General features: G+C 46.9%; 1 protein-coding gene across 2 annotated transcripts in view; it reads right to left on the minus strand.

Annotated features, from left to right (window-relative positions):
- Window positions 1–13704, minus strand: part of Lrig1 (leucine-rich repeats and immunoglobulin-like domains 1) — a 100497-nt gene that overhangs the window by 26165 nt on the left and 60628 nt on the right. For both annotated transcript variants that reach the window (NM_001427801.1, XM_063286082.1), the window contains 2 exons: window positions 2322–2459; window positions 227–370 (listed from right to left, as the gene is read on the minus strand). In NM_001427801.1, the coding sequence (NP_001414730.1) occupies window positions 227–370; window positions 2322–2459 (282 nt within the window). The remainder of the gene's footprint in view (window positions 1–226; window positions 371–2321; window positions 2460–13704) is intronic.

Consider the following 13704-nt stretch of genomic DNA (forward strand, 5'->3'; position numbering starts at 1 on the left):
AAGCACGTGGGTCTTTCCCTTGGCCATCTGAGGCAGCCTGCCAGCACCAGACCGAGCTCCTAATTTGCTTTTATTAGGTGTTGTGGTAGGGTCATAAATGATAGTTTATGCAGAGCTTTACCAAGGGGGGGGAGGAAGGGGTGGCGATTGGTACAGGGTCCTTGGGGAAATCTGGCCCCCATAAAGTTTGGCTAACCTTAATTAAAGTGCAGGTTTCTGTACTCACAGTTGTGTCAGCCTGGGTAGCTTAAACGCTTTCACAGGAAGCTGGGTGATCCTGTTTTTGCTCAGACGAAGAGTCAGCAGTGACCGTGATAGACCATCAAACGCTCCAGACTCCAGGATGCTGATGCGGTTGCTCGCCAAGTTGCTGGAAAGATTCAGGAGAGAAAATGTAGTGGCAGTAGGAGGCCTTCCTCACTCCTTGTGGCTCCAAACCAGCTGAGTCTGCTAGGAAAAGTGCTCAGACAGACCCAGAGGGCCAGATCCCCATTGAGCTGTTTATCATCGCAAGCCTCCCATGCCTGCCCTGACTTGAAGACAGGGAACCTGGGAATGCAGGTAGCAGGAATGTCTGATGAAGAGAAGACAATGACGCAGGCCGTGCTGCAGCACTGTGCTCACGCTGACCGGCATGACTAACCTTTACCCACACCAGCTGCACAGCACAATGCCTGCCTCAAGAGAACCCTCAGATTCCTCCCTCACCACCCACTAGTTCAGGCTGCCCAGGAGAGCCCTAAAACCAAGACATCAACTGGGAGGCAAGGTCAGTGGGTTTTACACTTTTAAAGAAACAGTCTTCACTTGATCCTGTCTAACTGTCTAACTTACATAAAGAAGATGCACAAACCATTCATTTAAATAATTCTAACAACTTCAGGAAGCACTTAGAGACCTCTGTGAGTCCTTTAGAAAACAAGAGATCCATCTTTACAGGGCTGCACACTATGCATGCCAGAGGAGCTTCCTGTGACTACATAGGAAGGGACTCTTTCTCAAAAGCACACGGCAGTGTATAGCTCAGATGCAAGCAGCTCGGAGAACAAATTCTATCAGGTAGCAAAAAACAAGACACAGAAGACGAGACATAGTCTCCACGAAGAGACCACCACACCTCTTCCTGCCCTCCCCAGACGAAAGCTTAAGTGCAAATGAGACAGACTAGAGAAGCTTCAACCGCAGTGTGTGTGCCAAGAGGGAGTGAGGCACTTCTGCTCCCCCCATCAGGCAGAAGCCGAGAGCAGGGCACATGAGGACTCTGCAAACGGGGCTGGACTGTTTGTTCTTAACACTCCAATTAAAGAGCCATCAGTGTGATGGAGACACAGCAGTCACCAGCTGCCAAGGAGAAAGTGCCCTGAGCAGAGAGAGCACAATGCAATCCAGCGTAGCACTAGCTAATAGCTGGACAGATACCTTTAGAAAGCCCCCTCCCAGCAGCTTCACAGAAGCCAAAGCCTCCTGTTCCCAATTCTTGTTCATGGAAGAACCCTCAGAAAGCAATCACTTCTGTCCCTGGAGTCTCAGAATGACCTGGAAAAGGTGGCACCCTCCCTGAGAAGATAGGCTGCCCTGAGTCCTACAACAGCCTCACAAATGAGCTACAGAACAACCAGAAAGAGCCAGGTGATGGGGTGACGTGCACTCGTGACTAGGAACTGTTGCTTTAGCCTCCGTCCTGAGATTCCTCCCCAAAGCCACATTTTCCTACCTATAGGGAGGGCTCACACAGCTTTAGCTTCTCCATTTCTGCCTACCATCCACTCCGTGTGAGGCAGGTACTGAGACAGGTTTTTAATTTAAAAAAAAAAAAAAAAGACATCTAAACAACCACAAAGCTGAGTAGCCGCCCTCTGCAAGGAGCCAGCCACAACACAACCCAGTTTGTTTGAGTGGTCTCTGATGCTAGAAATACAAGCTCTTCATCTCCCTCTGATGTGTATCCACTCATCACCAACTCTTCCCCACAAGTTTCTCAGGGAGAAAGCCCAGAGCATGAGGGCTAAAGTAGACTTTGTGAGCAGAGAGCCGAGGCCTGACTCTTGGGGTCTGCATGGTGTGGGGAGGTGCCTTGAACAGTCAATTACCCTCTTCCTACCTCAGTGCTGCCTTCTGCCTGTAACACCATTGAGTACTATAGGGAGCTGGAAATGGTCGACCCCATCCTTGGTCTGCCAAACCAAGGTCTGACAGCCTCATGGACTTAACCAAGCCTCAGCCAGAGCGAAGCAAGCACCCATCCTGTGTCCAGGACTGGGCACCAGGGCAGCCACTACAAGGCCTGGAAGCTGAGGTACACGGATGGCAGAGACACTTACAGTTCCCTTACACGCAGGCCATTCGGGAAACAGGAGCTCCGAATTTCCGTGATGTTGTTCGAACTGAGATCCAGCACTTCCAAGGACAGGTATGACTTCAGCTGGCTTCCATCCACACTGAGGATCTTGTTGTGCTGCCTGAAACAGAGTAGGGATAAGATGGCAGCTACCTCTAACTGTCGCACACACGCACACATGCACACACGCACGCTGGATTGTGTACTCCGTGAAACTAAGCGAGAGACAAGGTAACAAACTCTTGTCTTCCCCACTGTCTCTGCAATTCCACTTTGACCCAAAACTAGAATTGGGTGACATTCAGTGTGTGACCCGTTCCTCTTCCTACTGCATTAGCACCTGCTGGCCCCATGTCACACACAGGCTCTCTGTGCAGAATGAGCTCTTTGCCCAAGTTCTGTGCCTCGGCTCTTCTACCCAAAAGAAGCACCCAGGGCGATGGGATGCTCAGTGAATGGAGGGCATGCAGTGTACCAAGCTGCCCCATCCAACACCATCTCTGATCTCTGCAATACAAGCTAGCACTGTGACTAAAGACTGCAGGTACCAGAGCCCAGAGCTCAGTTCAATCTAACCAAGGATGTCACAAACTGCACTCTACTGAAATGTACTGCGTGCGAAGCGTGCAGGCAGATGCAAGTGTGAAGAACACCATGGTAATGATGACTCAACCTGACTCTGAAATGAGGTAGGAGCTCATGCTGGGCCCAGCTGGGTCCAAATCCCTGAATCCCCAGCCTCGGTGATTTGGGCTTTGGTTTTCTCATCTGAAAGATCTGAAAGAGGAGACCACAGCTTGCTACCTGAAACCACACTAAAGATTCTGGGGAGTACTGAGGTGCTTAACTTCCTTGCTATGACTTATCCACACCTTTAATCCTCTTTCTGCAAAACCCCAAACCTAACTAGCCAGCATTACAACTCCTCAGGAGACAGGCAAGAGACAATGGGGTGCAGGGGGCGGGGGCACGGGTTGGAGCACAGTGAAAAGTTTGCTGGGTGGCAGTGCTGCGACTGTGGGTCCCCGGCACACCCTCTGCCAGCTATGAGTAAACAGGGGCAGCTCTCCAGCCAATCAAATTCTTTCTGGAACAAAAACCAAAAAAGCCTGGTGTTGCTTACCAAGTGGCATCTCCTTTAAACAAACACTTGACCAAATCAGTTCCAACGGGCATAAACAACGCCCTCTTTCCCAGAAGCTCTGGGCTGTCAGGCCCCTTTGTTCTCTTCACAACTCTCCCAGGCCCTGAAACTCAAAATGCATTTGCACAATTGTGCTGAGGGAGAGACAGACTTCCCTGAGAGGAGGGGCCCTGTCCCTTTACCTCTCTAGGCTCCTCCCCAAGCTACTTCCTGAGTTCTTTATTAATGTCTTTAATAAAGGCGGTCTCTTCAGTTTTCTGACTCCAAAAGAAAAAGAGAAGCTTTATTATGTAAAGTGTGGGAAGAAAAAGAACAAGAGATAAAGGCCCAGCACTGGGCCTCATCCGGGACTCTGCATATAGTACTAGGAGCCAGGGACAGAGGAGCTGCACAGGGAAGGAGGGCTCCACACAGAGCCTGGCACTCTGAAGCCTGACACAAGCAAGCCCTGTGACAGACAGCCTTGCCTCTCTCCTCTGCCCAACACCTCCCCTCTGTCTCCTCTGTCCTCAGTCTTTTGTCTTGCACTTTTCTTCTTTCTTGGCAGTATATTTATCCACTGAGCTGCACTCTCAGCCCCCATTCTGGATAGATGCCACTGTTAAGAAGACAAGACATTCTCACACAGTGGGAAAAGTTCCCCACTGAGCAGAGAAGCAGCCATGGAGATGAAGAGACTGTGTCGGAGTGAGGCATGAGCTCTGCTAAGAGTGAAATGGGGAGAAGTCATCAGGAAGGGCCTGAGGGGAGAACTGAGGCAGGAGGAGCCAGGTGGGGACATCAGGAGCTGGGTCAGACTTAAGAGCTGGCTTGTCAGGCTGAACTAAACCAGGAGGCACTCAGTGAGAAGGCCAGGTGAGAAGGGTAGCCACCAGAAAGAGGGACAAGAGAATTAGAAAGGGGGCCTTAGGAGCCAAGCAACAGAGCAAGAGAAACATCCACTGGTCAGCAAAGACAGCCAGGTGAGCAATGCCACTGCAGTCTGTTCCCAAGCCCGCAGCTGAGGGAGCCAATGGGATCACATGTGGGGCGGGGAAGACAGCTGCAAATCAAGCATCTGAATAAGGTGAAACAAGTCGACTTGGATCTTGTGGCTCCCACATCTGTTGATTTAGACAAATGCATTCACAAGATACTCAGGAGAAAAAAGTGATCACGCCTGTACTGCACACATGCAAATTCTTCTTGTCATCATCCTCAGAGCAACAGCATTAGAGTAAGACAATTATGTACAAAGAATTTGAACTATACTGGTATTAAATGTAATCCAGACACTTGGAGTACTGTCCACAGGGACAAACAAATGCTGCATTAATTTACACATAGAACTTAAGCTTTCTGGGTTTAGGTATTGATAAAGAGCCACCACAATTCAACAACAAAACACCATGATTAAAATCTCAGCAAAGGGGGCAGGAGAGATAACTCTGATCTCCTCCAGAGAACCTGAGTTCCGCTTCCGCCATGAATGTCAGGTGCTTGTAACAGCAGCTCAAGGGAGACCCGACACCATCTACAGCCATGTCAGACATAGAATACATCACACAGTCATACACATAAAGAGCATAAAACGGGGCTGGGGACTTAGCTCAGTGGTAGAGCGCTTACCTAGGAAGCGCAAGGCCCTGGGTTCGGTCCCCAGCTCCGAAAAAAAGAACCAAAAAAAAAAAAAAAAAAAAAAAAAAAGAGCATAAAACAATGTTTCCAATCAGCAGACAGCATTTCTCCAAGAAGTACACAAATGGCCACCAGGTATCAGCGTTTACGGAAAACACAAATCAAAGTTATGGTGGCTCCTCTCAAAGGAACACAAGAGAACGTGGAGACTCCAGCAAGCAGTGGGGAGTGCTGTAGAAAACAGTTAACTAAACAGTTAACTAAGCTGCAGCACAGAATCACCACCTTTGAACACCCCCAGAACAGAAGGCTGATCTCAAGGAGACATTTTCACGTGTTCACAGAAGTATTATTCCGAATATTCAAAAAACGAAGCAACCCACATGTCTAGTGGCAGATGAATAAAGAAAGTGAGGGATAAACCACAGCTGCCTAAACTGTGCCACCTCAGATGGGGCCACAAAACTGAAGATATGATGACAAAATATTAATATGTGTCATGGGTTCACGATGCATCCAACTGCACATACCCATACCTGGCTTCCCTGTAGCCTTGAGTCTGTGCTGTGCATATTCGCATGCTACAGAAACACTTCTGAGCTCACAATTGAAACAACTGTCAGCTACAAAGTCTAGTGCTTTTACTGTACTATTTATACACTCACCAAAGAAGTGTTGCAAAATAATTGATGACCTACAGTCAGTGTTCAATTTGCATACTGATTTTATAGACCCATATGCCTCCCATTGTGTAAGCTTTCTGTTCTTATAGAAAAGTAATTGTTTAACTCTAAAAAGCAAAGACTTCTAAACTTTTTCATTACTGAGCATGTATCATGCTAGTTCATCTCTGAAATATAATCAAATATTACATTTTAAAACTGCTGCTTTACGGGGTTGGGGATTTAGCTCAGTGGTAGAGTGGTTGCCTAGCAAGCGCAAAGCCCTGGGTTCGGTCTCCAGCTCCGAAAAAAAAGAAAAAAAAAAAAACTGCTGCTTTACTAGACCTCAATTTCACACACACACACACACACACACACACACACACACACACACACCACACACACACACACACACACACACCACACACACACCACACACACACCACACAGTTGGATGAATTGTGTTTTAAATTAGGATAGAATTTCCAACAGTTTGTACATGGCCCTAACTATACATCTAACATTTTGCACAACATATACAAAATGGCATTCTTAGTGCTACCAAAGATTTACTTTATTTGTGCATATGTGTAAGTGTGTAATGCAAACCTGTTCGTATATGCAGGTCTGAAGAGGGTGTTATTGGCTTTTCAGTGCTGGAGCTACGAGTATTTGCAGAACAGCCACCATTACGTGGGTTCTAGAATCTAAGCTCAACCCTCACCCTAACCCTAACCCTAAGGACCACGAGTTTGAAGCCAACCTCAACCACACAGCAAATTCTACAGAGTTCTAGGTACCCTAGGCTACATGATGAGAGCCTGTTTCAAAAAGGAAGGGAGAGAGGGCACCAAAAAATAAAATACAAATGTTGTTGCAAAATCAGGTGCTTTTTTAAAAGAAAAGACAATAGAGTGATTGGTGGTGGACATGGAGTTTTAATATTCGAGAGAGGAAGCACCTCAAGGAAGGCTGCACGACAGCAAAAACTACTGCACTTCTGCTTAATCTTTATGTCTATTTCATCTTCAGTTAAAAATAAAACACAATTTAAAAATCAAAACAAAGTGAGTCTTGGTTCATGACACTCTCCTGAAAACAACCGACTGCAGCCTGTCACTTAAGGCCTCTGAGGCAGTGTCTGTCACAGACCTGCCTATGCTCCCACTCTCTAACGTCATATGCTCTGCCCCATATCTGTCCCTGCTGGAGAAGCCACGGGCCTTTGTACTTCCTGCTTTTACTGCCTGGGACACTGCCTCTCCACAGATCCATGAGCCTCATCCCTTACTTCTGCTAGTGAGGCTTTCCTGGCTACCCTTTCTAAAACCATGCCCCACATGCACCCCCACCACCCACCTTGTCTACACTCTTTCTCTGCTACACTGGGTACATACTTGTCTAGCTCTCCATCGTCCTTCCCACCGTGGCAGGCTGCCATGGAGAAAGGTGTCCTTCTACTTCCGAGTGTGCCTGCAGGCTTGAAGGGGACAAGCACAACACAGGTCACCAAAGAACTTCAGGCGAATCGACAGGAACAGAAGAAGTTTGCTAGGCCACAGGTCTTATGACAGTTCTGCCCAGATGCAAAAACCTATGTCATGTCCAAGGCAGCCCAGCTGCTGAGAATACAACCACATTCTCTCTGGGGCCTCATCTCTGCCATCAACTACAACATGGGCCCCAAGTAACCCTTCCTGAACACCCGCCCAAGCTCAGAGCCTGGCTGTTGAAGCGCTGACCCTACAGAAGTGTGTGCTCTCCTTGAAAGACAATCAGTATGAAGATACATGAGATCTGACTGAGGACCCTGGCCTGAAACATGGCACGCCCTACAGAGATGTGCTGTGACTGCTGTCAGTCAAGTTCACAGCCCAATGGTGCCACTCACAGGTGTGAATCTTAGAGAGTCCCACTTGTAAAGTGGAAAATGAAGTTCCTAGAACCCATAGGCTGATGACCTGACATGTTCTAGAAGTTGCTCAATAAAACCAAGTCCTTGCTTTATTAGTCACATTGTATCCTTAGAAGCAATCTGTAGATCTAGTTCATAGGAAGTGCTTTGAAAAAAGGAAGTGAGAACAATGAATGGATAACTGGTTCCCTCCTGTTCCATTGCACATTTCAGTGCAAGTCGGCAAACCAGGCTCTTTTCTCAGGAACAAAGGTCTGAGTCAGAGCTCTCAACTTCACTTAGGAACCAGGCCTGTTTCAGTGTCAAGAATGCCATCCCCTGCCCCTGGAACAACCAAGCAGTCTCAGGGAGCCAGACTTCAAAGAAAATCCAAGACTAACCTCCAACTGACTGGGGTAGATCCCCTTCTTGTTCCCACAGCAAACTCACATCTTTGACCCACGAGTGCAGAACACCCCTAACACCATTTCTTCTTGGTCGCTGAACCTGCCTTCTAGCTCAAGGACACGCATGGAGATCACACAGGGAAGCCGTCCCTCTTCCGTCCTGAAAGCAGAGGACCTGAAAGCCTATCTGTTGGACCAACTCGAGACAGCACACCATGTCACCAAACTGCCTTTTCTTTTTGTCTGTTTGCTTGTTTGCTTACGACAGAGTCCCATGTAGCCCAGATGAGGAAACACCTCATTCCTAATGAATATTCAAACAAGTCATTTTACATCGCCCATTAACCTGACTGCTCACCTACCAAGAAGGTCCACACTCATCTCCTTAACTCTGACTCATCTCCAGGTTCTTATCCAGGGCTGATCAACTGCTGTAGGTAATATAACCAGTCCTGGGCAAAACAATGAAACCAAACAGCAGTCCAGCCAGGTAAATATGACCACCATTTCTACTTGGATGGTTCAGAGCAATGAAGACTCAGAGCTCTGTTGGAATTTACTCAGTTGAGGTCACAACTAATGTAGGAGGAGGTGAGAGGCAAACCCAGAAGACCTTGAGTCTTGGCCTGGCCCACTAAGGTTCTCCCAGCAGGTACACAGTAAAGCTTGGCTCTATTTGCATACTCGCTGGCTATTTCTTTTTAATCTTACGTGTACAGGTAAGTTTTGTCTACATGTATGCCACTGTACCTCATAAGTACCTGTGCCACAGAAGCCAGAACAAATTTCATATTCCCTGAAACCAGAGTTACAGCAGTTTTAAGTGCTGAGGATCAAACCTGAGTATTCTAGAGAAGCAATAAGTACTCTTAACCGGTGTACCATCTCTTCGGCCCCTACCTATTTACTGTTGAACTCTGATGGGTCTATGTAAACTGGCTTCCACCAGTTCCAACTTCCCAGGGTTCTACGTGAACAGCATATGGGTACGGGACCTGTGGGACCAAGCTTAGGCAAACATGACAGTTGGAACCAAAGGCCTCACTCACACTGGAGGGAAGACTAGCTCACAGACAGCTGTCAGACGACTACCTCTGTCTCCTCATTGAGCAAGTGAAGCTGCAGAAGGCTACAGGCTCCTTTTACAAAAGCAAAGGACAGTACAAGGCAGGGGGCAGCAATGGCCTCATCAAAGGAACACTCACAAAGCCAGTGATTCTGCAGTCAGGAATTTCGGGTAGAGGGTGGTAGCCTGGTCACAAGGTACTCATTTCTATCAAGTGTTAGTTTACCCCTGAGGCTGCCCTCTGGGGTAAGGAAAACTCGATACAGCAGAAGTCTGTTACAGGAACACCTGCTAAAGGCTTCAAAAATAATATCACTCTTCAAAGGAGGGTAAGCATGGTAAGCTCCCTCCCTCCACTTGGCTCCATTTTCAGAGCTGATGTTAAATTAGACAGTAAAACATACCGAGGCACGCAGAGGAGCACTTAAGACTTCTTATCACGGGCACCTGTTCCACTCCGCCCTGTGAAGCCTGGTTCACGAAGTCCCCTTAGCAGTGGAAAAGATCTTATGTCCGAGATCACAGCCAGGAGGAGAGGTGAGTGGATCAAAGGCACAGGGACATAGTAGGTCAAGTGGAGATTTCTGGTTCCTGAAATTATGCACCCACTCATTGTCTGTGCCAGCAAACTTACTCTGTAAGAGGCCAGGTGGTGAATAACATAAGCTTTGTAAGCCATGTGATGTTAGTGACAACTACTCAAATTCTGCTTCTACAGTGTCCAAGCAGCATAGACGATATAAAGTCGGTGTGGCTGTGCTCTACTGAAGCTTTACTCACAGAGACAAGCGGCAGCCAAGACTGGGCACTTACTATTTGCTACCTTCTTGATAGCAGGGCAATCAGTTTCTGTTTCTAGGAGAGACTCTAGTTCTCGGTCTGGTACAGCTCTGTAACTGTCTGTTAGTCTCCTTTCTCTACCAGGTTTAGCTACCTGCAAAATTGGGTTAAACATCCCTCTTCGGAGAAACCCTCCCTTTCTTCCTCGCCCATGTTGGACACCTCTGGTTGCACTCTTCAGGGCCTGTCTTTCCCAGCTCTTCAGAAGTAAATGAAACCCAGGTTCCCAGCTCTGACTTGTTCTTTGAAGATGACCCAGGTTACATCCTGGAGCTGAAGGAAAGACTTCAGCCAATGCACCACCATGGAGCGCACAGTGAGCTCCCAGTACGTGTCTTTAAAACTGCCTCAACTACTCTGAAGCAGATTGAGCCGACCAACTAGTCCTCACATCCAATCACTGATGACCTTTAGTTCTTTCAAGCCATTATGACAACTGAACTCTTAAGAAACAAAAATATTCCCTAATTTTAAATCACTAAAGTTAGAAAAAACCTCTGAAGAAAACTGCTTTTTGTTTTTGTTTGTTTGTTTGTTTTTCCACAATCTAGACCTGAACAGGAGAAAAAAGCTGTAACATGTCCAGCAGATCTTCAGCTCTCTCACCTCCAGCCCACCATTCCCACAGCTGTCCCGGAGACAGTTGATCAGGCCCCGCACCAGGGCAATTCTGACTACGTGGAGCACTTTGCACACCATGGCTCTGCTCTGGGCTTATGAGACTCTGCCACTTAGCACACAGCCCACTGGCTCAACCTTAGCAGGCACTCAAAGTCTGGTCAGAACAACTGAAGGCTTCCACGGGTGACGCGGAAAACTATGGTACAGCTTAAAACACAGTACATGTAACTGACACAGTGTGAGACAACCAGAGAGCCTCCCTGAAGGTAAAACAGTGCAGCACTGAGAAGCCCTCCTGCTTCTCAGAGGGGTGTTTGCATCCAAATGCCTCATGATGGAAAGAGTGGAGCGCACAGAGAGCCACACTGTGTGTCTCTCTAAAACTGTCTCAATTACTCTGAAGCAGACTGAAGCCGGCCAATTCACTAGTCCTCACTTCCAATCATTGATGACCTTTACTTCCATAGCAACCCAGAATGCAGATGACAAGTTCAAAAGAACGAGGCACCCCTGAGCAGGCCATGATGCTAGCAGCTGGTTATTTAAAAACATTGTTACAATATAAAAGTCACGCCGATACATTTATACATAAGTTATATACCCAGAGTTCAGCATATTTTATTAAAAAGTGCATATAGGACCCACACGATCATCACTCAGATCAAGACAGAAAACTGCCACCTCCTGACATTCTCTTAACTGCAACTCTTCTCAAATCAATCCTATAATTTCTTCCAACCGTGAATGATTGTGTCTATTTCTATGCTTTATATACACAAAATCCTTCCACATAAACTCTTGTATTTCTGGCTACTTTCGTTCACATTTGAGATCTACTCAGACTGCTCTTTTCTACTGAGAAAGTGTGTGTGTGTGTGTGTGTGTGTGTGTGTGTGTGTGTGTGTGTGAGAGAGAGAGAGAGAGAGAGAGAGAGACAGAGAGACAGAGAGACAGAGAGAGAGACAGAGAGACAGAGAGACAGAGAGTGTGTGTGTATGTACATGTTTGCCCGTTTGTGCGCACGTGCGTGCATGCGCAACAGAATCTAGGTGTGTGTGTGTGTGTGTGTGTGTGTGTGTGTGTGCGCGCGCGCGTTCGCACGGGTGTGTTTGTGTGGGTGTGTGTGTAACAGAATCTAGGTATATAGCCCAGGCTGGCACTACTCTCACCCTCCTAAAGCTTGAGCCTCCATCCAAATGACAGCATGGTATTTCTATTGAAATTTAATTTAGTTATTTGGTTTTTGTTTGTTTTTTCCATTCCATTTTTTAACCAGCACTGGAGTATTTCCAGCTGGGACTATTGTGAAAATCATAACCATGAACATAAGAAAGCCTTCCAAATATGCCTGTTGGTGCGTATCTGGTAGGCATGCAAGGGCCAGTCCTGACATTACCCATGGTCATCAGGCATGCACATCTCCAGCCTCACATGCTGGTAGCTTTCTTGTAGACTACATTCTCCAAGGTTGAAACGAACCTGAGAAACGGTTTGTTCAGTACCCATTTTATGCTATTTCGTTTAAGCATTTTTGGAAGTCACACCTAGCTCCTGTAAAACCTATTATGTTACAAGGGATGTCACAGTGAGATGGCTCAGTGGATAAAGACACTTGCTGCCAAATCTAGCAACCTTAAATTCAATCACTGGGACCCACATGGCAGAAGTTGACTACTAAAGACTGGATCCTGAAAAAGCCATCTATCCGTCCATCTGTCCATCCATCCATCTCAGAATAAGTGTAAAAAACTTAAGTATTAGAAGCATAGCTCATGACCACAGAAGTTCAATCTGAACCCCTTGTTAGGCTGTTAAATGAGGACTAACAACGTGCACAGTGATGATAGCATGTGTAAGGTACAAGCTGGCAAGAACAATGTCAAAATTAATGCCTGTATGCAGCCTCAACGCAAGGCCCAGGAGACTTTTAAAGCAGATGAGCACAGTAGAGCTTTCAAAGGCCAACCTAAAGAAAAGTTCAACATGACAATCAGAGGTATTGTTGCCCCCACTATCCTAGTTTATAACCATCTTCCTAAAGACAAAACCAAAACCATCTGTCCCATGGTGCGAACTGAAGACCTCCTAGAAGACACCAGTATCCTGTAAGACGGTCCAGCCCAGATGATTTGGTGGACAGGAAGTGAGAATCAGAGCGAGCAGGTCTCTTGCTCACGGCCTCTCTCTTCCCCTGCTGCTAGTGAATCACCCGTTCCCTGGGGAATTTTGGCAGATTCTCAGCCTGGCTGCAGATGACGTTTTGAATCTGTTTATTCAGGTGGAGATTGGATAAAAAACAAGAGCAGCCCAGTGGCAGGATAAACAGCCTCCGCCAGGCAGGGTCAACCCTCCTAAGGCAGGACTGGGCTGTGTGTCAACCAACCTCCCAGCCGGCTCACTTCCTTCAGGATCACTGACCCCCTTGGGGTCCTCACCATACAGTTTCCATTAACTCTTTGAAAAGAAAAGACCTGATGTCTCTCACCCACGTGAACGCATGGCTTCAGGGACACTGCTGCAGCAGATTCCACTTGTCTCCTCACCACCAGCTTACAAAGACTGAGCTAGAAGCTACAGGTCTACAAAGAAGAAACCCAGGCACAATCAAGGAGCATCATTTAAGTCTACAGAGGTGATTGTCAACCTTTGGGTCTCAACCCCTTTGGGGGTTCTAACAACCTTGTCACAAGGGTCCCATATCAGATATGCTGAATATCAGATATTTACATTGTGATTCAAAACTGTAGCAAAATTACAGTTATGAAGTAGCAACAATAATTTTATGGTTAGGGTCCCCACATGAGGAACTGTATTAAAGGGCTGCAGCATTAGGAAGGGTGAGAAGCCGGGATGTAGAAGGACCCAGCCTAGGGGAGAACTGGTTGGTGAGGACGAGGTAACTGTCAGTGTTGCTGCATCCTATATAAAGATGCACAAATAAAACAGTAACAAAGAATTCCTCAGGAAAATGTACATTGCTGGGTAAAAAGGGCCCATGTGAAAAGGCTTCCTAATACACACTCTGAAGAACAACATTCTGAGAAATTCTGAGGAGATAAAAACACCTCAACAGGAAGGTATCAGTTTCCAAAAGGGATAGGAAGAAGGCAAGGTG

Source organism: Rattus norvegicus, chromosome 4 (genome assembly GCF_036323735.1).
Source record: "Rattus norvegicus strain BN/NHsdMcwi chromosome 4, GRCr8, whole genome shotgun sequence".
NCBI classification, from domain to species: Eukaryota; Metazoa; Chordata; class Mammalia; order Rodentia; family Muridae; genus Rattus; species Rattus norvegicus.